The 27,058-nt window shown below is 38.8% G+C and overlaps 14 protein-coding genes across 14 annotated transcripts; all 14 read right to left on the bottom strand.

The window, feature by feature from the left end:
* Positions 1 to 622: 622 nt before the first annotated feature.
* On the bottom strand, positions 623 to 1,270 carry TM35_000491220 (uncharacterized protein; the record flags this gene model as incomplete). Its single annotated transcript, XM_029030524.1, has 1 exon — positions 623 to 1,270. The coding sequence occupies one exon, from the start codon at positions 1,268 to 1,270 to the stop codon at positions 623 to 625; it is 648 nt and encodes a 215-aa protein (XP_028878182.1).
* A 466-nt stretch (positions 1,271 to 1,736) lies between these two features.
* On the bottom strand, positions 1,737 to 2,264 carry TM35_000491210 (uncharacterized protein; the record flags this gene model as incomplete). Its single annotated transcript, XM_029030523.1, has 1 exon — positions 1,737 to 2,264. The coding sequence occupies one exon, from the start codon at positions 2,262 to 2,264 to the stop codon at positions 1,737 to 1,739; it is 528 nt and encodes a 175-aa protein (XP_028878181.1).
* A 621-nt stretch (positions 2,265 to 2,885) lies between these two features.
* On the bottom strand, positions 2,886 to 4,574 carry TM35_000491200 (putative protein disulfide isomerase; the record flags this gene model as incomplete). Its single annotated transcript, XM_029030522.1, has 1 exon — positions 2,886 to 4,574. The coding sequence occupies one exon, from the start codon at positions 4,572 to 4,574 to the stop codon at positions 2,886 to 2,888; it is 1,689 nt and encodes a 562-aa protein (XP_028878180.1).
* A 526-nt stretch (positions 4,575 to 5,100) lies between these two features.
* TM35_000491190 (uncharacterized protein) lies at positions 5,101 to 8,631 on the bottom strand (the record flags this gene model as incomplete). The annotated part of the gene is made up of 1 exon (XM_029030521.1): positions 5,101 to 8,631. One exon carries the CDS (start codon positions 8,629 to 8,631, stop codon positions 5,101 to 5,103), a length of 3,531 nt encoding a protein of 1,176 aa, XP_028878179.1.
* Positions 8,632 to 11,474: 2,843 nt separating this feature from the next.
* TM35_000491180 (ubiquitin-conjugating enzyme E2) lies at positions 11,475 to 11,921 on the bottom strand (the record flags this gene model as incomplete). Its single annotated transcript, XM_029030520.1, has 1 exon — positions 11,475 to 11,921. One exon carries the CDS (start codon positions 11,919 to 11,921, stop codon positions 11,475 to 11,477), a length of 447 nt encoding a protein of 148 aa, XP_028878178.1.
* A 1,672-nt stretch (positions 11,922 to 13,593) lies between these two features.
* Positions 13,594 to 14,766, bottom strand: TM35_000491170 (putative alanine racemase 2; the record flags this gene model as incomplete). The annotated part of the gene is made up of 1 exon (XM_029030519.1): positions 13,594 to 14,766. One exon carries the CDS (start codon positions 14,764 to 14,766, stop codon positions 13,594 to 13,596), a length of 1,173 nt encoding a protein of 390 aa, XP_028878177.1.
* Positions 14,767 to 14,957: 191 nt separating this feature from the next.
* TM35_000491160 (uncharacterized protein) lies at positions 14,958 to 16,895 on the bottom strand (the record flags this gene model as incomplete). The annotated part of the gene is made up of 1 exon (XM_029030518.1): positions 14,958 to 16,895. One exon carries the CDS (start codon positions 16,893 to 16,895, stop codon positions 14,958 to 14,960), a length of 1,938 nt encoding a protein of 645 aa, XP_028878176.1.
* Positions 16,896 to 17,329: 434 nt separating this feature from the next.
* TM35_000491150 (uncharacterized protein) lies at positions 17,330 to 17,890 on the bottom strand (the record flags this gene model as incomplete). The annotated part of the gene is made up of 1 exon (XM_029030517.1): positions 17,330 to 17,890. The coding sequence occupies one exon, from the start codon at positions 17,888 to 17,890 to the stop codon at positions 17,330 to 17,332; it is 561 nt and encodes a 186-aa protein (XP_028878175.1).
* Positions 17,891 to 18,264: 374 nt separating this feature from the next.
* On the bottom strand, positions 18,265 to 19,182 carry TM35_000491140 (uncharacterized protein; the record flags this gene model as incomplete). Its single annotated transcript, XM_029030516.1, has 1 exon — positions 18,265 to 19,182. One exon carries the CDS (start codon positions 19,180 to 19,182, stop codon positions 18,265 to 18,267), a length of 918 nt encoding a protein of 305 aa, XP_028878174.1.
* A 219-nt stretch (positions 19,183 to 19,401) lies between these two features.
* On the bottom strand, positions 19,402 to 19,965 carry TM35_000491130 (uncharacterized protein; the record flags this gene model as incomplete). Its single annotated transcript, XM_029030515.1, has 1 exon — positions 19,402 to 19,965. One exon carries the CDS (start codon positions 19,963 to 19,965, stop codon positions 19,402 to 19,404), a length of 564 nt encoding a protein of 187 aa, XP_028878173.1.
* A 144-nt stretch (positions 19,966 to 20,109) lies between these two features.
* On the bottom strand, positions 20,110 to 21,111 carry TM35_000491120 (ATPase family AAA domain-containing protein 1-B-like; the record flags this gene model as incomplete). Its single annotated transcript, XM_029030514.1, has 1 exon — positions 20,110 to 21,111. One exon carries the CDS (start codon positions 21,109 to 21,111, stop codon positions 20,110 to 20,112), a length of 1,002 nt encoding a protein of 333 aa, XP_028878172.1.
* A 1,451-nt stretch (positions 21,112 to 22,562) lies between these two features.
* Positions 22,563 to 23,237, bottom strand: TM35_000491110 (thioredoxin-like protein; the record flags this gene model as incomplete). The annotated part of the gene is made up of 1 exon (XM_029030513.1): positions 22,563 to 23,237. The coding sequence occupies one exon, from the start codon at positions 23,235 to 23,237 to the stop codon at positions 22,563 to 22,565; it is 675 nt and encodes a 224-aa protein (XP_028878171.1).
* A 536-nt stretch (positions 23,238 to 23,773) lies between these two features.
* Positions 23,774 to 24,073, bottom strand: TM35_000491100 (uncharacterized protein; the record flags this gene model as incomplete). Its single annotated transcript, XM_029030512.1, has 1 exon — positions 23,774 to 24,073. The coding sequence occupies one exon, from the start codon at positions 24,071 to 24,073 to the stop codon at positions 23,774 to 23,776; it is 300 nt and encodes a 99-aa protein (XP_028878170.1).
* A 1,451-nt stretch (positions 24,074 to 25,524) lies between these two features.
* On the bottom strand, positions 25,525 to 25,848 carry TM35_000491090 (uncharacterized protein; the record flags this gene model as incomplete). Its single annotated transcript, XM_029030511.1, has 1 exon — positions 25,525 to 25,848. One exon carries the CDS (start codon positions 25,846 to 25,848, stop codon positions 25,525 to 25,527), a length of 324 nt encoding a protein of 107 aa, XP_028878169.1.
* Positions 25,849 to 27,058: the final 1,210 nt, after the last annotated feature.

The following is a 27,058-nucleotide window of genomic DNA, read 5'->3' as shown; positions in this document are numbered from 1 at the left end:
TTTTTTTTATTTCAATATCGTTGTCTTTAAATATATAAATATATTTAAATATAAATATTTAGATAATATTTGTTTTTTTCTTCTTTATTGCTCCTTTGCAATTGGTTTTTTTTTTTTTTTTTTTTTTTTTTTTTGGATATGCTTGTTGCTGTTGCTGAAGAAAGAATGGGATAAAAAGAGAGAGTGGCTCTTGTTTCTGAGTATCACTTTTTCTTTTTCCTTTCTTTTCTTTTCTTATTTGTGTGTTTCTCACCCTCTTTGGAATTCTCTCACTGCTACACTCTTGCTTCAGCCCTAATGAAGTAAAGAAGAAAAAGAATAAAAGTGTAAAAGATACATTCATAAGCCTGAGAAGAGATACAATCATTTAAAAAACTCAGTGGGGGAAAAAATAAGAGAAAACAAGAATATTTCCTCATAATTATATATTTATATTTATGCCCCTCTTCTACTATATCTATCTCACAGTGAAAGTGAGCCCATAAGCAAGTAAGTAATGAAAAGAGAGGACGAAAAAAAAAAAATAATAATAATAAGGGCTGTGCAATCTATATATATATATATATATGCCCAAATAATCTATGAAAGGGAACTATAGTGATAACAGTATATATATATATAATCACCATAATGGTCCATTCCCACGCAGCATTGCCAGTCGGGCTTCACGGCAGTAGTTTACACTACCACTATTATTAGGAGTACGCCTTGAATTCATCCCCAACACTTCTGATTTTGATGGTGATGTAAAGATTGAGGATGTTTCTCTTTCTCCTCTTCTTGTTGTTGTCGTTGTGGTGGTCGTCGTCGTTATTGTTGTTGTTGTTCTCGTTATGGTGGTTGCATTGCTCTTCACTGGATCGTGAAATAAATGGACGTGTTGCTGCATGGCGGTGGAAACACCACTCGGGGCGGGCCGTCGACCGGCGAATAACAGAAATGGCTCATCCTGCACTCGAGCCGATCCACGTTCAATGTGAACAGTCGTGGCCCGTATTCCTTTAAAGACAGCTCGGCCTGTGTGTGGTGTTTCTCTGCTGTTTACAAACCCTACACGGGAAGTACAATACTGTAATGTCGGGGTTGTATGAGCACTACTGTTATTGTTATTATCATTGTTATTATTATTATTGAGATAAGTGGGAGTGGGAGATGATGCGGTATCATTATAAGGAATGGAGTGGTGGGATGGACCAACAGCGGGTTTGCGATTTAACCGCATAATACGATATTGTTGTTCCTCTTGTTGGGAGTTCATCATCATCGTCATTTATCTATCTATATACAGATCAATATATATATATATATATATATATATATATATACCTTTGTGTGTGTGTGTGGATGTGTGTATCTCTCTGTCTATCGGCTTGTAATGTTTATGAAAAATAAACAACAAAGAAAATTCAACTAAAACTAAATCCCAATATATATATATATATATATAGATAACCACCAATAATGGCATTTACTCCATTTTTTTCCATCTCCCCATTTCACACAAACACACACTCACAGAGACACCACTGCTCCTTCCTTTTTTCTTTTGTTCGTTCTTCCCTTTTTTCCTCTCTCCCTTACCCACATACACACATATATATTCAAAACTCATTCACTCAAATATTCCCACACACTCACTCACTCACTCACTCATCACTCATTCAGACACTCACTCAAACACACAGAAAAAGATAGAATATTATCTCTCTCTCTCTCTCTCTCTCTTTATCTCCTCTTTACTTTCCTGGTCGCTTCTTCAATGAGAAGGACATGGCACAGGCGCAGGACTGATCCACCAGTTCATTTCCCACAACCACAAAAGCAGCTCCCTTCAGTTCCGAGTGAAAGTCAATCACCGCAGACTGTAATTTCGACACGGAGTGTTTATCCACCACCACACGCGGTGGAGGCCCTTGTGATTCTAATTCTTGTTGATCTCCTCCTTCACTCCTATTCCCATTCTTATTATTATTATTATTATTATTATTATTATTACTATTGAGTTGATGGGCATCTATTTCCGAGACCACAACATCCTCCGCCGGCTCCAATTGGTCATTCTCCTCGAGAGAAAATTTATACGCGTAGCCGTGGCAGCCGCCGGAGTCAATCGCCAATCGCAGGAATCGACGGTCATTTGTGAATCCCTCCTCCGCGTTCTTTTCAGTAATCCGCCGCCAAACACGATCCGATACCGTGAAATTGTTGCCGTACACAGAGGAAAGTAATGGCAGGCATAAGAGAAAATAGGAACGTCTTAACATAATGGCAATTTTTTTTTTTTTTTTTGTTTTCGTCTCCCTTTTGTGGCTCAGAGAAACAACAGCCAAAACAAAAATAATAAATAATAAATAAATAATAGTAATAGTAATACGCTTGAGAAAGGTATATGTATAAATAGTTATAGAGAGAGAGGGAGCGTTGAGTAATGCTGACTTCCTTTCAGTGTACTTTACAGTTAACAGAAGAAGAAGAAGGGGGAAAAGAAAAGAAATGGAAAACAAGTAAAAAAGATCATGCAGACAATATTAATGAGATAACGTATACATGAATATACATGAGTAAATATAATGTTGAAAATTTAAATTGTGAATGTGAATTAACAACAATCCCTTCTCCCTCCCTCTATCCATCCATCTATCCCCTCATGTTTCTCTTTTCCCTTGTGCTGATCTATGCACCGGGACGTAAATAATCTGGCAGTCATTATATCGCTATCATCATCATCATCATTACTACCCCTTTTATTTTCACTTTCGAGACGCACCCTTTCTTTTTCTTTTTTTTTTTGTGGGGAGTTGCCTATTGGGTTCTCCTTTGCTTTGTTTTCGCTTTTTCGTTTTTTTTTTTCTTTTTGCTGAAATATATATATAGAAATAGGGGGTTTAGTCCTTCTTCGCCTTCTTCGCTTGTTCCTTCATGCGGCGTTCCATGATTGGCTCTACCACAACTGCAATGAACATAATAAATGCAAAGAAGCCAAACCCAAAGAACATGGTAACGAACAGTGCATCGTCGTAGCCTAGTTTCTCGTAAACAAACTCCATACCAGGTAAATGAAGTAAGAACTCGGCAACATCACCCATAAAGGACATTTTTTCCCCTTGCATTTGACCTTCTTCTACATCTTGTAGAAACTGTGTAATGATCGTTTGCTGTTCTCCTCCAATCTTCCACGGTATATTTAACTTGATCTCCTCAAATCGTGGAGAGTGAACTCGTAGTCGATACACTTTATCACGTCGTGGATCGACTACAATAAATGCGGGGAGTTCATTCGATTCCACATGATAACGAAACTTCCACACTGGTTGTGTAAGTGTATCAGCATGTGCCAAAGAGATACGACGGTTGGATTTACCGTTCCCTACAGTATTAGTAGTATTAGTATTAGTAGTATTATCATGATGATGATCACCATCTATAGTGGCAGTTGTAAGTCGTTTTTCATTTTTTGCTTGCACAATATCTCGTAATACTGGCATCATAGTAGTATCGGATTGTGATAAGGTTCCATTGGTGAGAAGAAGTCCCAAGAAGTGATGATTGAAACTAGAGATAACAGAAAAGAAGGAACCCGTTACCTCCTCCACTGCCCGAAACCCATTATATGTGAGATAAGCCGCAAATTGTGGGTGTAACTCCACTAATCCATTTTCATTTTTCTTATTTTTATCCTTGTTATTCTTATCCTCTTCTGCAAGCCATGGACTCTCTTCATAGCACTGTGGTGTGCGGTAGGCGTCGGAGTAGACAATAAATATTTCCCCATTAGGTCCAGTGCCTTTACAACCTTTACGGACCGCTGTTAAGATCGCTGCAAATGATGATGATGATCCAACTTGCTCCGCCCAATCTGCCGGTATATCATCGGCGTACAATACACCAAAACGAATGTTCCCTAATGAAATCGCAGCGTCAATGGCGGTATTCCAACGTGCCTGTCGAGATTCACGTTGTCTTGATGGAATATCCTTCGGACCCGCATTCGTCGGCGGCACGTATACAAACATAGGTACACGCATACCAATCATTTCCTTTTCTACTTGCATAAATGTTCGTGGGTCTGAGACGATATCGGCGAATGAACCCGCATCTACCCCACGCTGTAGATACACTGTAAACTGTGCAAAACTATCAGCACTATAACCACCATTGAACTTATACCATTGTTTTTCTTTACCAGTGGTGTATACAAAAGTTGGATAAGTCTCAACATTAAAACGTGAGGCAAGGGCTTTGTTTTTTACCGCATTTACAAGAGCAAACTTCGCGTGTGGGAGACCACTTTCACGCAGGAGACGACTAACATTTGTGAATTGTGGTAGTAAAGACTTACAATGGGCACACCATGGGGCATAAAAGAAAATAAACCATGCTTGTGGCTTTACTCTTTCCTCTTTTGGAAATACATAGGCGTCAAAGGTATCATCAAGGAGAGTCACCACACCCGAGTTATCATCCGCATCCGTTAAGTCATTGACGTTTGCATGAACTCTCTGGGTGGAGGTGAGAAGCACTGTGGTGGCGAACACCAATAGAAGCACAGCTACCTTATGCAGTACTGTGGTCATTTTGGTTTTTTTTTTTTTTCCTTTCCTTTCCTTTCCTTTTTTTCTTTTCTTTGCGTTATTCTTATTACTAAATAAAAATACTGAAAAGAAAAAAAAAACCAGAAGAGTTCCAGGCATTTTAAGAAGAAAGAAGAAAAAAAACAAAAAAACAGACAGACCCACACAAACAGAGAGAAAGAAGAAAAAAAAAAAAACTGTTAGAAAAAAGAGAGTACTTCTGCAATGGAGCTGATAACAGCGCATAGTATTGTTTTCCAGTATCAAGATATGTCATAAAGATACACACAAACACATCTATGTATGTATATATATTGGGAAAGAGAGTTAGAAAGAAAAAGACACACACATGTGGAAAAGAAAAAAAAAAAAAACATCATGAACACTTTGGTGCTAATATACATGATAGAACATCAAAAGCAAAAAAAAGAAGAAGCAACAAAGAAAAATAAAGAGAATGCGAGCGTGTTATGCAAGGAATTTTTCCTCTTTGTTTTCAAAAGAAAAAAAGAAAAAAACATAGTGGATGTCACTTAGAATAACTCCCATAAAGAGTATCCAAGTATGTCTTATCATCCACATATCGTTGCAAACTCTCGCGTAACGCCTCTGAAAAAGTAGTCTTTGTCGTAAGTGAAAAAAGTTTCACAGGCGCACAACGTCTCTCTTGCGGTTCTTCTTCTTCTCCCTTCTGCTTTCCTTGCCCAAGGCGGGCGCGTACTAAAGACATCTGATGATAGGTACCACCACGAATAGAGGTTTGTGGTAACAGTGGGGCACGTCCTTTGATTGGCTGATCTTTCCTAATATGCCGGTAAAACATTTCCAATTTCTCTTCTGAGTGTAAATGGACTTCTGGTGCTTCATCATAAATAATCTCCGGTGCGACAGACGGCATAAACAGTCGAGGAACAGAAGGCGATGGTAAAAAGGCATTCGGCCGCGGTAAACCAGGACGCTCTGGTGGTGGTGTTAACACCCTTTGTTTCGCCGATGTCCACAATCCGGCCAATGAATCACTGCTGCTACTCTCCATATCCAACTCTTCTTCTTGTTGTTGTTGTTGTTGTTTTTCTCGTCGTTTTCTTTCACGGTCAGTGGGAAATAACTCTGCGGTATCCGGACTGGGACTTGGGCTTGGGGATTCAAACTCTGTCAGCGGCGTCTCTGCTGGACTTGGCGACTCTGATGTATCGGTACGACTTTTGTGATGGGCTTTTCTCTTTTCTCGCCTTCTCGCGGCCCGAGCTGCGGCTCTTTCCTGTTCGCGCAGTAATTGTTCCTGCAACTCTCGTCGTCGTCGGGCGTAGGCGGTTTCGGGTGGATTGCGGGATACGCGTTTGCGTAGGGCGGCGAGAACAGAATTCTTATCCGCCGCATCCGCCCCAGGTCCGAGGAGTTGATCATCCTCTCCAAGCATAATACGAAGAAAATCCTCTTCACTTAACTCATCTCGTGTAAACCCGGCACCTTGCATGAGTCGTCGCAGCAACTCTGGATCTATTGTATCACTTGTGAGTTGTATAATATCATCATCACTCAAGAAGTCCGCCGCGAGGGTAATGCCTTTGGCACGTAGAGCCTCTACTAGACGTGCACGTCTTTCCGCCAATTCACTCGCACTTAACTTTGCACTTGCACCTTCCGTTTCTTTCAAACCCGCCTGCGAGGAACGTTTCTGCTTCTCACGTCGTCTTCGTCGTCGTCTTCGCGCTTCCCGCTCTTGTTGTCGTCGCCAGAGTGAGAGTGGTGTGAGTTCTTCATCCGGCACTGAGTACTCCAGACTAGAATCACTTCCCCACGGGGGTTTACTACTACCACCAGCATCACTACCACTACCACTACCACTACCACTACTACTTCCATGAAGGCGATGACGCGAACCATCTCTTGACTTTCCATGTTCATCTCGTTTACGACGTCCACCACCACTCGCACTCCCGCTGCGGAGTTTTTTCTTCTTCATCTTCTCATCTTCATGATCTTCACCTGCAAGGCCCATGGAAGAGGAATCACGCTTTGAAAGGTGATGTCTACGTCTTTTTCCACCCTCTGTGAGGAGTGAATCAAAGCTGAGGGAGGAATCCTTCGAGTCCGCTGCATGCAGAGCATCCACATCACTTCCACTCAAAACATCATCATCATCATCATCCGTACCTCGCCGACGACGTCTCTTACCACTACCATCACGTTTACCACGTTCCCGTCCATGTCTCCTTCGCTTTCCTGCACCTTCTCCCTCAACTTCACCACTCAATGTACTACCACTTCCACTATCCGTAATCAACCATGAGGAGACTGATAAGGAGTGACGATGAGAGCGTCGTTCTTCTTCACCCGCTGTGCCAGTCCCCACTGCTGTAATACGCCGCACCCCAGGAATGCTTCCAAAGCTGCCAGAACCATCCATACTACCTTCTGGTGTGGCAAACATCCTAGGTACAGAACTAATATATTCATCTACAATAGAACGGACTCCCTTTCTCGAGAGGTTTGGTGCATATGAAGTACCGAATGCAGCGAATTCGGCTACAGATGAAAGCATCTGATTAAACTCAGACATCATATAACTACTTCTGTCACTATCATCATAAAGTGATAATAAGTCATCCTGACGACGAGTTGAGCGTTCCGCGGCGGTGGTGCGTAGCGTCTTCATGAGTGCCGTATCCTCATCATCCCATTCATGTGCAAACACTTCACAATAGAGTTCCATCAAAAACATAGCTTGCTCCATTGGATGTGTAGTACTTGTCCAGTTATCTGCTAACTCCAACATAGAGCGCCAGAATTGTCCAAAACTTATATCCGGTAGATTTGAGAGGGAGCAATCAACATTATCATTACCAATAACTGATTTTTTATCTACATTTGACGCGGCATCTGTTCCTCCTATAGCTGCTGCTGGTGTTGTTGCTGTTGTTCCTGTTCCTGTTCCTGTTGCCGCCAATGTTGATGGACCTTCTGAAGCATCTCCTTTTGCTGATTCACTACTGACAACAGATGTTGCACCTTCTGCTGTTTCTAGTGAAACTGCTGTCTGTGCCAACTCTCTAGTCGCTGCCTCACGCAGGCGTTGGAGCGTTGAGTTCAAACCATGCAGACCCGCATGTACATCATCACTGTCTCTGTGTCCGTAGAGCCGTGGTGGTCTATCAAAGGATAAACAATCCAGCTTTCTTCGCGGTGTAGCATCAATACGAAGATCAACAATAATAGAGTCTAACATTTCTGATTCTAGTGTATCTGGTGGTAGCAACACACTTGAAATACGAAGATTAAGATAAACATACTGTAAAGCTGTCATATGGGTTGCGTAGGAACGACGAATATCACCAAAACGACGTGAAAAGGTAGAGGTTGAGGCTCCTCCTCCTTCTCCTATGCTATCCGATACATCTAATGAGAAACTTTGATCCATATCGACATACTCACCTGGTGGAACTGTTATACGTTCCCAATAGCGGCAAATTATATCATTCACCATATCATTCGCCTCGATAACTTGTGCCGCAACAATACGTGGTCTTGAGTTTCTCAGTAATACTTCATAGCAAGGCCCTAGTAGATTCCACTTATTTTGCATCAATTGCATCATGTTAATAGCCGGAACATTCGGTATAAAAGGTAATGGTAAAGACCCAACGTTAGTTTGATCCGCATTAAAGTTTACCGAACTTGTCACACTTCCTACGCAAGAAGCACGAGCCGCAACATTGGTGTTAACAGTATTGGTGCTAAGATTCATTGTGTGTGTGCTGGCGGCAAATTCACCATGAAGACGTGCCTCTTCCCGAATGGCAGTGCGTTGGGCATTAAAATAACGTCGAGCTGCCATAGAAACTGCGGGGTGCCGCAAGGAAGTCACTCGTCGGTGTGAAAAACTCGTCAGTCTTGGCCGGAGAACCATAAGGAATTGAAGTGCATCGGCTTCAGACTTGGCGAGTTTGGTTCGTATATCATCTGGTACTGCCGTGCAGAAGGCGTGAAAGAGGGAGAGAATAAATGTCCTGTCTACTGTAAAGAGATCATAGTCATTCTCGGTGCAAGAGGAATTCATTATCTCGTCTTGTTGTCGTTTTCCTTTTTTTTTCTCTTTTTGTACACTCACAAAGAATGGATTAGTCTATTCCCTCACTCCCCTCTCCTTTCTACTCTTTCTGTAAAGAGAAGAGAGAAAGAGTGTTCGTATATATATATATATATATATATGAGAATGTAGATCTTTCCCTTTTTCTTTTTTTGTTTTTTGTTTTTTTTGCTGCCGACTGTATTCCTTCCCTTTTCTTTTTCTCGATAACGAAGAAAGAACGACAACACACAGAAAGAAAAAAAACAAAGAAACACTTCTTCTTTTTCTTCTGTGGACGCCCTTCCAACTCCTTACAGAGAAAGAGAGAAATAGAAGAGCTTCAAGACGCAAAACAAAAAAAGAGAAAAAAAAAAAAAAGAAAACACAAATAGAGAACGTGGAAAAAAAAATAGACAAAGAAAAAGAAAAAAAAAAAGAAAAAAGACATAAGAGTAAAGGGTATTCAATTCACACGCATATTGAAAAAAAAAAAAAACAGAAACGGCAGACATAATCAAACTAGCATTCCTCCAACACGTCATTTTCTCCTTTTGTTTCTCTTTCGCTTTCTTCGAGTGATGTGGGGTCTCGTATGAAAATCATAACGGGCCGTACGTATCTCTGTGATTGCGTGGGTGCGCTTCAGTTCATTACATTTCAGAGAGAGAAAAAAAAAAGCGAAAAGGCATTTTGTTTTTGTTTTTTTTTTCTTTTTTCATCATCATCATCATCACAAAAAGTGCAGATCACGGCACCACCGGACGGGAAAAAAAGAAAAGAAGAAAAAAAAAAGGAATAAACATTTAGAAAACGAGAAAAAAAAGATAATAATAAGAGTCCGTGTATGGATATGATGCAGAAAAAAGAAATGATATAGAAATGATATAGAAATGTGAAGAAAATGGAAGAAAGAAAGGAAAGAAAAAAAAACGAAATAAAAAAAAAAAGAAATGGAAACGAGAAAAAAGAAAAGGATGAGATGGTACCCTTAAGTACTAAATACAAATAAACATTGTTTCTCTTTTTCTTTTTTTTTATTCCCTTTTCTTTTTTTTTTCGTTTCGTATTCTTGTTACTATTCTTTGTGAAATCCTTTTTTTCCCCTATTCCCCTCTCTCTCCCTCTACCTAGTGATAGAGAGGGTTGAGTATACTCAACCCAACACTCTAGAGGCCATCCCGCTTTCTTTTTTCTTTCTTCCTTGACATTCCTCTGATCTCATCTCATCAACTTCATCTCCCGCATACACACAACAAAAGAAAAAGAATAAAAAAAAAGGCAATTATTTCTTGATTTCATTTCTTTTTTCTTCTTTTTCTTCTCATTATCCTGTATTTCTTTCTTTTCAGTATGTTTCTCCTTCAATCAATAACATTTGTTTGTTTTTTTTTTCTCTCTCGCTCTCTTACTTCATCATTACCAATGGTTCTTCCGCTCCTTCTGATTTGTTGCCCTAAATGCCGTCACGTTCTCAAACTCATATGTGCACAGGCAGTGAAATATTATAATAATAATAATAATAATAATAATAATAATAATAATAATAATAATAATAATAATAATAAAAGGCAAAGTAAGAAAGCCCATCCACCTCTTGTTGATTCTCCTCTTCACATTAACAAGAGCCAACCACATTGACCTCGGGTACTAACGCTAATCTTATTCTACCAAATGACTCTTCTCATCTTATATCTTCCTTCTCATAAAATAAAAAAAGCAAAGAAATTGAAATATGGCACAGAGTGTCTCACACACATATACACAAACACGTATAAATATCATACTCCCTACAGATACACACACAAAGGTATAATATGATAGATCGAGAGATATAGAGATAATGAGAGAAAGACATCTACACATGTGTGTACAAACACAGCATAAAAATATCTCCCCAACCACTCTTTCTCCCTCTCTTTATCTCTCTTTCATTTTTTCTTTCTTTCTTCCTCTCTCCTTTTCTATTGACGCAAGTAAAATGCTTTGGTGTCTGTATATATATATAAGTGTATACATGTGTGACAGTGACCTTTTCATCCAAACCATGGAGCAAACGACTGAGAAGAGTAACAGCAATAGAATAAGGAAACTTCTTTGCTTTAGCAGCAGTGAGCAAGTGATAAAAAGAAAATAAATCGTCAAGAACGGGGAGAAAGAAAAAAAAAAGGAAGGACAGTAGGAGGAGAGACCACATCCCAATCACATACAAAGAGCGAACACACATGGCCCAGACGATTTAGATAGCAAACATATATATAGTATATATATATATACCATACAGCTGTTTTTTTTTCTTTTTCCTATCTCAATCCCCCCTTCGCCCCTGTTTTCTTTCTTCCTTTTTTTTTCTCTTATTCCTCCGGATGTTCCTCCCCCTCTTCATCACCGCCCTAACGCTGCGTCCCAAACGCAGTACAAAGCAAGTACAGTTTAAGTAGGCCCATACGTTCTTCCAACATACACTCTTCTTTTTTTTTTATAATAATAATAATAATATACCAGATAATTTTTCTTCATCTTCTTCATTTCTTTTTTTTTGTTTTCTCCGCTTGGTGTTAATAACATATCCTTTCTTGTTTGTTTTTTTCGGCTATGGTGTTGGGTGGAAGAAGTTGTTGTTGTTCTTCTTCTTTTTTTTCATTTTCTGTGTATTCTTTTTTGTTGTTGTTTTTTTTTTCTTTTCTGCATCGTTCTCGTTTATCTGCTAATTTCGTATCACACCAATGAGCGCCTTTCCCATCAATTCCCACCTCCTCAACATTTCCAGCCACTGCTGCCACTGCTGTTTCTTCTTCATCTTCTTCCAGCTTTGCCGCTACACTCCCGTGGCCCTACATCGCGTACTGACGAGTCCACTCCATCGCTGTCTTGTTAAATGCGTTGCGGTCTGTCTTGTACTGGCGGGCAATATCCGGCACGAGTGGATCGTCCGGGTTTGGGTCCGTCAGGAGCGAGCAGACGGAGAGCAGCACCTTCGAGATGGTGAGGGCGGGCGACCACTGGTCCTTCAGAATATCCAAACAGATCCCACCATTATTGTTGATATTGGGATGGTAAATCTTTGTGGTGAATTGCAGCTTGGGCGGTTTGAAGGGATAATCGGATGGGAAGTGGATGTTGAGAAAGAAGAGACCCCCGGCGTATGGTGAGTCCTCGGGGCCTATGATCGTTGCCTTCCAGTTGAAGAGATCGTTTTCGTTGATGGGACCGCCGCTGGTGTTCGCCGGAGGATCCCGCTCCAGATCCCGCAGCTCTTTCTGAATACGACGAAGGGCCATGAATAAAGTAGAATACGGTCTTTCTTTTTTTTGTTTGTTTGTTTGTTTGTTTTTCTGTTGTTGACTTTGGGTCCTGCTTCTTTCTTTTCCTTCTCTTCTTTCTTTTCCTTCTCTTCTTTCTTGGTTTTCTTTCTTTTTTTCTTTTCTTTTCGGTTCTTCTTTCTTTTTTTCTTGGTTTCTCTTTTCTGTCTTTTCTATTTTATTGTGCTGACTTCTGTGAGGTTTTCTTTGAAGTAGAGAAACAGAAGAAAAAAAAGGGAGAGAAGGAAAGAAAAAAATTCATAAAGACACAAATAAGTGAATACTCAAAAGAAAAAAACAAATATATATATATGGGAATAACAAACAAAGAGAGACACTTCACTCTCTTTATGTACTTCTAATTCTTTCTCTGCGCAACTCGCTGAGCACAGCCATTGTTTTCTCGTATGCGCTGCACCACCCGAATTATAAAAGTAGTGGTGGACTTGCATTGTTAACACGGCCCAGAATAAGAAAGAAGAAAAAGAAAAAAAAACCATCTTGGCGGGCACAGTGTGTCCTGTCAATAATATAGATATATATATAAGAAAAAAAAAAGAAAAAAACAACAAGAACTCAACAAGAACTCAACAAAAGTCATTCACCTGGATAAAGACATATTTTGCACATGTGTATAAAGTACACATCCAAGTACATACACATATACACACTATATATTCCTGTATTCTTATCACCATACATAAAGTAAAGGGCCCTTAATAAAAACCAAACACGCTGTATTTACAAAGGGACAGCATTTCCCATTCCTAATTTTTATTCCACATTGAGAAAAGCAGACATAAATCCTCACGAAAGTGAGGTTAAAGAAAGAAAAAAAAAAAGATCTTGATTTTGCTTCTTCTTGATTATTATTATCATCTCACACTTTTCACTTTTTTCTAGAAGGGTGGAACGAAAGAATACACTCCATATTAATAGAAGAGTATCCCTCCTGAACAGAGAATTCTTCGGCTTCACCTTCTTCTCAAAAGCACCAATAATAATAATAATAATAATAATAATAATAATAATAATAATAATAATAATAATATGTTAACTGCAGCTCGGAGAGAGTCATCCCTTTTCTGCAAAGTCAGAGTTCATTTTAAAAATGGAGGAGTAAATACACAACCACACAGTTTTCACATCCACAAATACACCTTAAAACACAGGGCAAACTGACAAACACAAACACACAAACATCTAAATCAAGCAAAAGCAGAAAAAGAAAAAACTGCTGGGTTTATCTGTGGAGTTGGGAAAAGAATATATATATATATATACTTTTTTTTTCTTATTTTTATCAAATTGTCATTATCTTTCGTCACGAAGGTCTTGGAGTTGCGAAAAAAGTTATTGGGAGTCCATTTTTTTCTTTTTTCGCAAAACCAAAATAAATATAAATATAAATAAAAAAAAAAAAGAAAGGAATTTTAAACGAACATAAAATTTTTTTCTCAAGGTGGTAATCACGCTAACAATAAAATAAAAAGAAAAAAAAAGAACGTAGAAATCCCTAGAATTATTTACAAGGTCAATCATACAGAACTCTACGGAATCTTCTAACATGAGTCAAACTTAAAAAAACTAAAGAAACAAAAATGGAAGAATAACAAAAAAAAAGAAAAAAGAAAAAAGAGAGACAGTCCTACTAAGATTCCCTGTATACTCGTGGTACACGTATAGAGAGTCCACACATGAGCTGATATGGAATTGAACCTACAGCTATGGCCTTTTCCCCAATATCGCCTCCCCAAACCAATATCCGAGATTCATCCTTTACAGCTGTCATGATCTCTCCCATATCTTTTCCAACTTCTTTAGGATACACCATTACTGCTGCCATGTCCATATTCACCATTCCATGCAGAATTCCTGTAATGGATTCCTGAGCATCATGCGGGGTTACAGTAATAGGCATACCTTGATAAGATCGTAGTAATCCATCTGCATACCCAATGGGGAGTAATACCATCACTCCATCCTCACGTGCAGGAAAAAGATCATATCCCACTCCTTCACCCTTTCGTACAGGGAAGTGGCGAAGGACCTTTGTGTAGAAATAGCTAGCGGGATATCCATTCCATAATATCTTGGAACGAACACTTCGTGGACCATAAAGCATAATCCCAGGACGAACATAATCTTCATTTATACCAATTTGTTGTTCAATAGCACCAGAGTTACTTACTGACGTCGCTCGCACCTCAACACCACTATCTGAAAGAAGTTCTTTAACTTTTCGAAAGTTATCATAATGGGCAATGGTTTCATTAAATCGATCAAGGGATACTGCCACACTAAAGTGTTGCAAAAGAAGATCTACCCCACCTCGTTGCTTTAGAAGTGGAATAACATTTTTAATCTCATCTAGTTTTAATCCCAATCGGTTCATACCAGTGTTCACCTTAAGACATAACTTTGATCGTTTGAATGCAGAAGATGTACAAAACTTCTTTAGTTGTGTGGTTGTCCCTAAAATAGGCGTGAGACGTACCCCATGTTGTCCACTTGCCTGGTAGTAATGATGAAATCCCTCATTTAATATTTCTGTATCTGAGAAAACAAATATCTCACTTTTAGTACTTTTTGCAATACTGGGTTGCTTATCTCTAATAGCAAGTGCCTCACCAAGGGAAGCTACCCCGAGTTTATTCATCCCACATACATCATGAAGAAACTGTGAAACTCTCTCAATTCCATGACCGTATGCATTACCTTTTACCATGGGAATAAGTTTCGCCTCGCCAACTAAATGACGAATATTGTTAACATTATGAGCAATATTTCCAAGACACACCTCAAGATAGGTTGAATGTCGCATAATGTCTGTATAAACACAAAAAAAATAAAATAATAAAAGAAAAAAAATAGAAAAAAAAAAATAGAAAAAAGAAAAACAATAGAGAGAGGAGCATAACTTGACGACACAACCCCATCATCATTATCATTATCATTATCATCACTACTACTATTACCATTACCACCACCCACTTTAGAAACACACATCGCCTATCAGAAAAGCAAGCAATAAACCATATAACAATGCAAAAGAGCCAAATAAACCACAAAAGATCTTCTTCCCACAGTTGTTGAGAAGACACGCATAGAAAGTACACCAGCTCCGTAGTCAAGAATATTCAACGTTGTACGGCGAGAAAAGATACCACCAGAAGTATCCACAAGCTGTGGAAAACCTCCTTTAGCTTGAAGACCGTCATCTTTTTCAGTACCAGTCAAGATGGGAATTCCAAAAATAGAGTCTCCAAAACCATTAGAATAACTACTATCACGATTTGAAAAATTTGATAACTGTTTACGAAGTGTACAGTTCTCATTAGTAAGGTTCGCCACCTCTAACTTTAATGCATGAATCTGTGATGATGATACTTCATTTAAGGTAAGAAGTCGTTCACGTAACTTATCTCTCTGAGATGCAACAATAAGAAATGGATCTTTCTCAGCATCATTTAATGAAGGTGACGCCTCTTTCTGTCCTTCGTTTTCTTCTTCATTCTTTTCTTTCTTTTTTACAGAATCACTAATTCCAACTTGCCACGTAGGAGTTGAAGAAAGAAGTTTTTCAAAACTATAATCATCCTTCTCTCGTATTTCAACTCGCACTTGTTCTCCCCGCCCTGTAGAAGATGTTGTACCCAAACTAATGTCTACACTAGAATAATTAGATGTTTTACTTAAATTATTTAATTCCCCTTCAAGTGTTTGGACAGCCCTTGAAAGCTGTTCCTTCTCCTTCTTTAGCTGATCAACATACAAATTAAGTGATCGCAAACGATTTTGAAGTTCCTGTACATGTGCTAATTCACGTTTATGTTCTTCTTCTTTTTGACGTAATTGAATTCCACTGGATTTAATAATTTCATCATACTTTTCTTGTAGTATATTTAATTCATTTTGTAATCCTTCACATCGCTGTATTATTTCTTTCTTTTGGTCCTCCCATATTAATGTTGGTGGATCTTCAACAACTCGCAAATCAAATTCATTATCAACTTGTTCTTCTTTAGAGGGAACGGAAACGACATCTGTATTATCATCTATTTCCATACGGTGTGTCTCTAATATAGGAGCAGGAGCACTACTCACCAGAGTATTTTTATGAATACCAGTGTTAGTATTATTAGTCGCAAGAAGACGCTGTATCTCAGCTTCTTTTTTAAGAAGATTACTTTGAGACACCTCAAGCTCTACTGCCAATTCCGCTATATCACGACTGCGTTGAGCTTCCACTTCTTCTAATGAAGCACGAAGCTCTACCACTTGATTTCTTAAATCTTCTATCGATAAGTTTTTCTTGAGAATTTCATGACGAAGAGATTGAATTTCTTGTTGCATTTCATGTTTTTGTTGTTGTAATTGTGATAAAAGGACTTGATATTCCACAGTCGCATCTTGCGCACTTTGCTCTGCATGTAATGAAGCATTCCTCTTAGCTTCCGCAAGTTCTCGCCGTAGACGTTCAATCGTCACTTCCTGATCCTTCAGTCCTTGTAATTCCACCTGAAGTAAATGAACTTCCTCACGTGAGGCATCACAGGCTTCCGCTCTTTCAATTAATTTTGAAACACTTTCCATCTCTGCAGATAACTTCTTCAAGAGTGGATATGGATCAGGGATACCTTTTACCCGGTTAAACATCTCAAGATAGGTTCTCTCTGCATCCTTTAAATATCCTGTTAATTGATCAATATACCCTTGATATTCTTTTAAAAGAGAATTAAACTCACTCAGTTTTTTTTCATTATCGAAATGAGAGAAAGTCTTGGTCAGATTTCGTACCTTTTCACGTCCTGTCTTTAAGGTTTCATGATTACCAAGAATACGATCACAAGCTGTCTCATCTTGGAGAGCACTGAGTTGAACATCTCGCCATGTCGAGATAATCTCAGAAAGGGATGGCATCCACTCTTCCTTCCAACGCAACGCCGTCATTTTCTTCTTTTTCTTTCCCTTTTTGTTCTTTTTTTCTTTTGTTTTGATGTATGAGGGAAAGGGGAAAAGGAATTCTTTTTTCACTCCCTCTCTTTCCCTTTCGCTGTTAATGATTGCGCCTCCACTCCACAGCTTCTTTCTTCTCGTCTCTCCGGCCTCAGCCTCAGAAATGTTCGTACTCACAAATCCAGAAAGAAAAAGGATTGCACAACGAACTTTCCAAAATCATAGCAAATGATTTTCCAATAGAGATAGGGAAAAAGAAAAAGTTAACCAAAAAAGAAAAAAAAAGAAAAAAAAAGTTGGAAAGAGCGTAAAAAACATATTTACGCGTAAAAAAAATAAAAAACAAAAGAAAAAAAGCCAAAGCCCAAAAAAAAAGGTAAATCCACTTATTTAATGATTTAAGAAACATATATATATAAATATGGGTCTCATCTCTTCAACAAAACACGTGGAACAAAAGAAGTGGTGGTAGAAGGACCCACAGGTGCAGATGTGGAAGATGCAACTGGTGTTCGTTTCGCAGCATCTCGTAATTCTAATTTTTTTCGTTCTCCAGATACCGTAAGACCATCTTTTGCAATTTCTATAATTACTGGATGATCTTTGTAGGTCTTGTTATGAAGTAAAATCAGTTTCTCTACTACTGAAGTGGCATCTTTTTTATTAGCTGTACACTCTAAAAGAAAATAGGGTTTTCGTGAGGTCTTCATAAATACACACTCAACAGGGGCATCAGGACGAAGAGAAATGGTGGACTCAGATGATGTAGAAGTATTCTCTTCTGTGTTGTACCACCCTTGAATGCCTAATTCTTCTCGGTGTTCAGCCAAAAAACTATTCATTAACTCTCCTCTACTATGTATTTGTGCACAACGGATATAAAGTGTGACTCTCTCCTGTTCCTGACTTTCCTTTTCATGTCGTGCAACTTTCGCAGGGGGTTCATCCAGAGAACTCTGCTGCTTTCCAGAGGCTTCACCCCCAGTCATTCCTTTATTTAAGTTATCTGAATCTGTGACTGTGCGTGATATGTGCACTTGTTTTCTGACAAACGTCGGATTAATCAATCTCTCAACTTCCCACAGTTTCAGACCCTTATTGCGGGTAAATTACGTAGGGAAAGAAATAAGAAAAGAAAAAAAAAGAAAAAAAAAAAACAGAGGAATATATATATACCTCAAAGGCAAAAGAAAAAAAAACGAACATAATAACGATAACGAGAGTATTTCCGGGAGAAGTAGTAATAACATTGGTGGTGGTGATGGTAATGAGGAGGATAAGAGGAAAAACAACTCTAATAGTAGTCGTTCTCATATCAAAATGTCAATAAAATAATCATTATTACTATTTTTGTTGTTGAAGCTTAGATACTCAGGAGACTTTCTAGTTCCTTGTACTGTTTCCTTAATTCAGCAAACCTCCAACTAAGATCAACATCTAGAAAACGTTGATTCTTCAACTCCTGTACTCTAGCTTCATCCTCATCCAACTGTGACAATAAGGACCAATCTCGTAGTGGATGTAAACCCTTTACCCATTTTGCAGTATCAAAGGCACCTATTTCTTCTTTTTCAAGGTATTTATCATCTACTGTAACACGTACACCGCCTATTTGTTTCGCATACAAAGTATTTAAAATTTGTGTTGATCGATAAGACATAAGATCTCCCAATGGTGTTGTTACTGGTCTAAATCCACCATCAGAATTTAAAATAGATCGTCTAAATACAATACTAAAACGTTGAGTTTCTACAGGTAAAACCATATGAAAGTACACATACCGGGCAGGTCCGGACATAATATATAAACTACCATCTGGTACAACTACATCTAATTCCTCTCCATTTTGCACATGTACAAAACGTAGTAAAGCATTAGCACCAAGAGAAACTATAGCAAATATATCATCATAAACAAAAAGGTTATCAATATGTGCACGTATAAAGTCACCAGGTTCATAAAGATTTGCCGTCTGATTATTTAACCATCCGCGTGGCACTATCTTATCTTGCTCAATACGTTCTATTAACGATATAAAAGATTTTGGAGGAAGTGGTGGTAATTGAAAACGACCATCACTTAATCTAATTGATGCAGATTTTTGTATATACACATCTACATACCCTTTTCGTAAGGACATTTTCTCCCCCACATGAAGGTAGTCTGGAAATACAGTTAATCCAAATTCTTCTCCAAAAGGTTGATATGGTTCACCTGCTGCGAGATAACCAAGACTCCCACCGTTTAGCAAATGCTTTGCGCCATTTAATAAACGTTTCATATAAGTCACCTAACATTTCATAATAAATTTAAAAAAAAATGGAAAGAGTAACAAAAATAAAAATAAAAAAAAAGTGAAAATTTAGAGAAAACAAATAAATAAATAAAAAACGCCACTAAAATATCTTTTTTAATACAATTAATTTGAAGTGGGAAATTGTAGAGTGATAAAAAAGGAAGAAGAAAAAAAAAAACAAAGAAAAAAAATGAACTTCGCACATTATACGACTGTTTCTTGAAAAAGCATTCGTTTTCTTTTAATTGCAGCCGTTTCACCTTGTATAGAAACGTTGTGTTGCTCTATCCAGACTTTTACCCCAGCTCTGCGTTTCTTGCTTCGAATAGACCTCTCAACAAAGTAATCTGGTTCATATGGCAAAGGGGCCATACTTGAAGGAATTATAAGTTCTACTACTGTGTATTTATGTCGAGGAATTAACTTCACACCACCACAGACATCTTCTGCAATTATGTACCCCAAAGTTTCATCCAAAATTACTGTTCCTTTCCCAAACATACGAGCTGGATAAATACAATGATGATCAAGAAGCATTTGACGACCATTTATTTCCACAGGACAATATTGTTCAATGGCAATTTCTTTCTCCATTGCAATCATATGTCGTTTTAGTTTACAATGTTCCAATACATCTTCTTTTGTTGCCTTCTCAATTACAACTAATCCTTCAGAAGATGTACATAAAGAACACCAAAGGATTCCAGAGGATTCTTCATATTGTAATCCTTGTTTTTCAAACTGTTGTGCTAATAACCTCCCCAACATAAATAAAAACCCTCTAAAAATTGAAGAGACATCCCAGCAATAGAAAGAAAAAAAAATATATATATAAGCATAGCCTAATCCATAAAATGAGGAACGAGTCAAACGAATAGGTCTTGCAAATAAATAAAAAAATTTATTTACGTTTCAGTATGAAAGAGATGGGCGAACACGTTCTAATGCTTCAAGAAAATGACGTTTTTCAATAGGGGGTATAACTCCACTTTCCCCCATTTCTCTTATAGGTATTAATGCTGCTGCTTTACACAATTCAGTTAAATCAGATCCAGTATATCCATGAGTTTTAGAAACAACAAACTGAACAATTTTTTCTCTTTCTGAACTATCTTTTATATCATGATCCAAAAGAATAGATAAAATTTTTTTTCGGGCTATTTCATTTGGAACAGGTACTTCAATTTGAAGAGGTAAACGTCTTCGAATAGCATCATCAATACTTGCAAGTCGATTTGTTGCTCCTATTACTAGAACCTTTGAAGAATCCTGAGCAATACCATCCCAACGGGTCATAAAAATTGTTTTTGCATGATTATGTGGTGCAGCATCCATATTATTTCGAAATCCCAAAAGAGAATCTATCTCATCAATAAAAATAACACATGGTGAAAGTTTAGCTGCAAGTGTAAAAATAGCGGCAGCATTTTTTTCTGTAGCTCCTACCCATTTGGAAAAGATAGATTCTGTTCGTACATTAATAAAAATACAACCAAGTTCTTTTGCCAAGGCACGAGCCAAAAGTGTTTTTCCTGTTCCAGGAGGTCCATAAAGTAATACACCTTTTGGATGTGATCGTAGTGTTTTTCCAGCAAACAATTCTGGTCTAGTAATAGGCCATTTAAGATGTTCAATTAAGATTTTCTTTACATCTTCTAATCCGCCAACACTATCAAAATCAACATCTATAAGGGATGGATCTACAATATCTTCAGCTATTGCTTCTTCTTCTGCGTTTACATCAATGTAACGATCAGCCACTTTAATTTTTTTTGTAATGTACCCATTGTGAAATGCAATCCGACGCGCAATATATCTCGCAAGTGTAACAAGCATAATAACATAAACTGTATTGCTGACAATAACACCAACATTTCCCGATGCCCATTGTTTCAAAGTACTTAAAACAGACATATGTGCTTTAAGGGAGAGAAAAGAAATTGAAAATTCTTCGCTAAAAAAAGATAAAAAACAGAACCTGAAATGTATCACGTCTTGCTTTCTCTAATAGAAAGATTTAAAAAAAAAAATAGGAAACAAATATTAAGTATACTTTTTTTTCTTCTTCTTTATTATTTCTCAACCAGTACATGTTTACAAAACACAAACATCACAATAATTTCATGATGAGAGCACATTATTTAGAATCACCAAACAATTAAGAAAGTAAAGTGATAAAAACGCGCCAAACCCACTCTTCTAAAGGATCTCAGTAAGGAATGGGGTGGGATGGGTTTTCTCAAGTTACTCTTTACATTACACTTATAATAATAATAAATAATAAATAATAAAAAACGTCACCATGTATTCTTACAATACGAAAGCAAGGTTTAAACCAATCCATTACTTGATTTCCAATATATAAATATTTTTATATATTTCTGAAAGAGAGGTGAAAAACAAAACAAAAAAAAAAACTGAAACTAGAATAATCGAACAAAATACAAACTTTTAATTTATCTCTTTCAGATTTAAAATTACCAAAAAAAAATTTCATGCATTTAATAACCCTTTAGCCAAATAAAAATAAAAATGAGTCATTTTTTCTCCCCAAAAGAAAAACACCCAAACGAACTTGTAATATTTTCAGATGGCCTCTGAACCACGATTTTAATATGGATAGGAGCCAATTCCCAGTCAATCAAAAAACTCAATAATCCCATAAGAATAAAAAAAAGTCTCTCCCATTAATTTAAATTCGAAGATCCCCATGATTCACAAAACACATATATGAACAACCAAATAGGCATTATTTCAAGAAGTTTTACTATCCACTCTCAAATTTTTTGTGAAACCATTTCCCTTACAAATACATCCGGGTTCTTTTTTCTTTTGGTATTGTGGAAATAATAATAATAATAAACGCCAGACACAAATCCAAACCGGCAAAAGATGTATAGGTAACTATGATTTAATGAGAATTAAACCAATCTTCTTTTCAGATCCATGTTTTTTGCAATTGACAAAATGAAGAGAATTCCATTCATAAAGGACGAGCTTTAAAATAGTTAAAGCTCATGTAATGTAGATCGGAATAATACGTTAATATCCAAATAAATGCCAGATAATTCTGAAGTAATCACCATATTCAGTGGATAATCCAAAAAAAACGCCATATCTAAAGTGAAAAAAATGTCACAGTCAACTACTTTCTTTTATTGTTAAAAGCTAAAAGAGGTAGATTCAATAACGAAAAAAAAAAACCATATAATAAAACAAATAAGCAGGGGAAAAATAAAAATAAGAATCAATTCACATAATGGAAAGTAAAACAAAAAAAAACCCGGAGAAACCATCAAGTACAATAAAAAAAAAACTTGAGAAATCCGAAAAACACCCTATATATATAAAAATAAAAGAGTACATTAATATTTTAATGTTTTTTTCAATTCCCCTGATTCTTTTAATTGTTGGCAAATATCATATCCGCCAATAAGTTCACCATCGACATAAATCTGTGGAAACGTGGGCCACTCAGAAAACTTCTTTAAACCTTCACAAACCTCATCACTTGCCCAAACATCGTAGTAAATAAATTTCACTCCAATTTCATTAAACATTTCAACAAGTTTACCTGTAAACCCACAACGAGGTCTTGAAGGTGTACCTGTAATAAATGCAACGACACCTTTTCGCGTTGTTAGATATTGTAGATAACTTTGAAGATCAGAAAATTTATCTCGACTATCGTTTCCATTTCCATATAATGATATTATATTCATTTCTATCTGATCAAGTTTACCACCAACAACTTCTGCCACCCTCTCTTGTCCTTTATCTTTTGGGGAGGTTCTGAAAAATGCAATAAACGGCACACATTCCACACCCTCAGTCTCACATAATTCGGGAAGTTTTGTGCCATCAACTTCAGCGAATAAAATAGTATCCTTATATTGTGGAATATAACTCTCAAGAGCTTTATTTACTTCCTTACAAGGTTCACACCAAACTGCGCTAAAATGTACTACCAGACCAAGATAATTGCCTGCCTCCTTCTTTACATTTGCATATTCTTCAGCTGAAGAGATACGGTGAATCATAACTTTTTAGAGATATGAAGAGTTCCAACTCAGATGTATTTTACTTTTACAAATTCAAAAGAAGAAAAATAATAGAATAATACCAACTAGATCAAGACGGGGGAAAAAAAATAAAGAACATACAATAAAACTCCAACGAAAAAAACACAGTTTCCATAAGTAATATAATAAATTCACAACCAAAATATAATAGTTCATAAGAGGAGAGAAATAAAAGATATTAAAAAAAGAAAAAAGAATGGAGAACAAGAAAAAAAAAAGAAAAAAATATATTACATCACATTTCAACGAACAACGTCATAAATACTTCGAAATAATGAACAGCATTCAAACCATCATCAAAGACGGCCGACACGAAACGAAAACAAAAAAAAACGTTATCAGAAACAATGGAATGAACACTTAGAAAAATGACAACAAATAAAAATAAAAAACGAAACCCCCTGAAATCCTGAACAATCCAACACGACGGAAAAACCCTAGGTGCGCCCCAAAAAACACGGCGTCACCATGCGCAATAAACAACGCCAAGCACCCTATTCACACCCAGACGGTAACACAAAAAAAAAAAACTCAGAATTGCCGCCCACTGTCCTTCCCGACAAACCGCCCAAGGCCACCGTGCACCGCAGACTTTTTTTTTTTTTTTTTCGCCCAGCCTCACGAAAACACGACCGCAAAGTTCCCCGAAACCGTCCGGAAAAAACCTGCGACACGACGAGGCGGGCGAAAAAACCACCATCGCGGAGCGTGGAGGAACTGCCGCGCTTTTTGTTTTTCTCCGGGGCGGCCCCCCGGCTGCCTCCCACGTTCCGGGAAAAACGTCGCCCGACCATTTGGTCTAACCCCTGAAAAAAAAATTCGGCGGCAAACCTGCGGGACGGCGAGGGCACGCAAAAAACGGCCCTCAGACGGGGTCCCGGAAGCGTGGTCGAACAAAACCCCTGACGGCCGGAAGTTCTTCGCACGGCGTTTGTCGCGGGGCCGCGCCTTCCTTTTTAGCGAAACCGCCGGGGCATCGCAAAGAGAGCAAAACGGAATGTCCGACCCTAATTCCACCTAGAAGCGTATCAAAAGGTAGGTCAGAGAGAAGAAAATAGAAATTATGTTATTTTATCGCCTTGGACGCCCATTCCCCAGAACCCAACTTATACATCCCCTTCTTCTTTACCCCCGACGGCCGCACCCCAATAAAAGCCAGAACTGGCGAAATAGAAGTGCTGGGAAACCCTTTTAACCCGTTTCCTGCTCTCCCCATCGCAAGTTCCACCACTTTGCAACGTCCTTTTTTTTCGATGGTTTTCCATCTAGACATGCCGTCCGCAGTAAAGCCCTCCGATGCGACGTAACTGCGAGGAACTCATATTCCGTGCGAGCGCGAACTCTACGGCCTAGGCTTTCGCCGCCTAGGCTGTGACTATGCGAATATCCGAGGGGCCAGTCAATCAGACGCATTTTAAAACCGTGTAATGCGAGATGAACGGCACGCACCTCCGCTAGGGGTATCATGTGTGGGGTGAATGCGCCCATGCACCACCTGCCGCCAAAACTTTACCTTAATCCCTGAATAACAACGCTCTCCACCCGTACATGGATGTCTCCGTTACTAGCGTGGCGATGGGTGGCAACTGCTGTGGTGGGTGAACTGGCTCGTTTTCTGAAAATGTTTTGAGCCAATTCGCCTAATTTCTCTCGCATTTGATGGTAAATTTGCCTGATCTTGTGGCCATAAAAAACCCCAATTTTAACATGACAATCGCCGACGCACTATTTTTAAGAAAAAATAGTAAGGGAAAACAGATTCACCCCACACCCCTCTCGCGATTATCGCGCTTGAAACTGTCCTCTCCATTTCTTCAACTGTTGAGCGTTCCAATAATAATGCTTCTTGCAACTTCTTTATTCTCTTTTAGCTTAGGGAAACCGTGTTTTCCTTGTGGTTAAAGTGTACTCCTATGAAATCTTATTCCTTTCTTTGAAAGTTTTTGTCATCCGCCATTCCTTTTACGATTGCTTTGACGCACCGTGCGCCTTCTTCACCGATTACCGAGTGCCTCGTGGCCCTGTTTGGATCGCCCCCGAATATCTTGGGAAAGGACTCCCCAATCCACTATTATGGCGTTCAAATCCCGACTTTTCGGTGTAAATTTTTCTCTCTGAAGTTTTTCTATTTCTCCCCAACGGTTGGCTGTAACCCAACCCAGCCGTAAAGCCAATCGATCCTTTTCCTCTGGCAGAATATCACTGGCCATGTCCGACCCCTATCTCAAGATGGGGCGTGCTTCTTTTATGTGGTGTCTGCGGCCGTTGGCTTTTCAGGCCCGCCAGAAATATTTGAGTTGGCGGCCCCCTTGGCGCCATCATGGCGGCCGTTGTTCGCGTATATTGCAACGCGCTGTTTTTTTTTTTTTTGCAATTTCAAACTTATGATAAATAACGGAATATCTTCTTCCTGACTCTGTAAATTGTTCTGCACTGTAAACGCGACGGATCCTCTCATTATTGTGGCTCGCTGTTCCCATACTGTTGGGGTCCACGTGCGTTTTGCGATGCGGTTGGCCTCTGAAAACGACGCCGCGATGCACGGATCGTTAAGCGGCGCGGGTATCATAGCAAAATTGTTAATGGTTGCCCACCCTCGGGGGAAGTGTTATTGATGGAAAACACCTACGAATTTGTTTTGGTTCTACGTTTTGCTTTTACAGAACCGCAGGGTTTGGTTACCGGAAAACGGTTTCCAGAATGACCGGTCCAAAGGGTGTATCCACCGATTCCTCCCATAACCGGACTTTCCAATTTTTCCCATTCCACAAAGCGAAAGGCACATTATAAACGAGCAAATCGTCATTTGGTTTAGCCCGAAAGATGAATTGGAAAGGGCTCTCCCAAGCGGTCCCCGGGTGTTTTTTTTTCTTTTTTGCGGAACCCCGCTGGCCATTTAAAGCTCACAAGAGGGTGAAAGTATTCCCGAAGGAAATGTTTTACATTTTTGATCCCAGAATCGGGTGTCCCCAGAACGCACCCGCCGCACCGCTTTCGGCGGACGCCGCCCAATAACCACCCCACCGCCGGATCAATCGACCCCAGCTTTCAAAAACACCCGGGCCAATTTCCAATCTTGAACCCATTCAGGCCTGGAATGGGTAAAATGTTGGACGCGTGTAAATCGCCATTGGGCGTCAGCTGGGCAAGAAATTTTACAACATTCAAGCAACTAAATGAAATCCCGGGGAACGGATTCATGACATTCACGGGGCCATCGGGGAACTACAAAAAAATGGAAGGAAAATTTGCGGCAAAGATAGCCAAAACTTTGAAGAAGCGTACCGGGCCCACTCTCCCTCCAAAAAAAGATCGGCGTTATGAATCCGGGGGTTTGTTTTGGCATTGCGGCGTGGTGGTTCATGAAAATTAACCAAAAGCAACGTCTACACTCGCAAGAAGAAAAGAAACGGCAGGTATATGCAAAAAAAAAAATTCTTTGGTAGTAGCGCGCCGTGGTGCTGTGGTCGGGGCAAGGTCTGTGCGGGGTCCCGGCGGCACTAAAAAAAACAATCCGACGCTTAAAGAGAAACGGCCTATACCACCCACGTGGTCCGCAGCATTCCGCAATAGCAGCTGAACTAAGCAATGGGGAGGGCTTTCAGTTCACAATGGACGCGTGGCACAAGACAGCGTATAACACTATTACTGTTGTACTCCGTTTTGGTGTTCTGGCAAGCGGTATCTGCTTTACCTTTTTTGCGCCAACTTAAACTCCATACATTAAAGCGTTTGTGCGGGGAACTGCCGCTTAGCAAAACCATTTTAAATATGCCAAA

This window comes from Trypanosoma theileri (genome assembly GCF_002087225.1).
Source record: "Trypanosoma theileri isolate Edinburgh chromosome Unknown TM35_Tth_49_V1, whole genome shotgun sequence".
NCBI classification, from domain to species: Eukaryota; Euglenozoa; class Kinetoplastea; order Trypanosomatida; family Trypanosomatidae; genus Trypanosoma; species Trypanosoma theileri.
The sequence above is the reverse complement of the archived record's forward strand: the minus strand, read 5'-3'. Positions and strand labels throughout refer to the sequence as shown.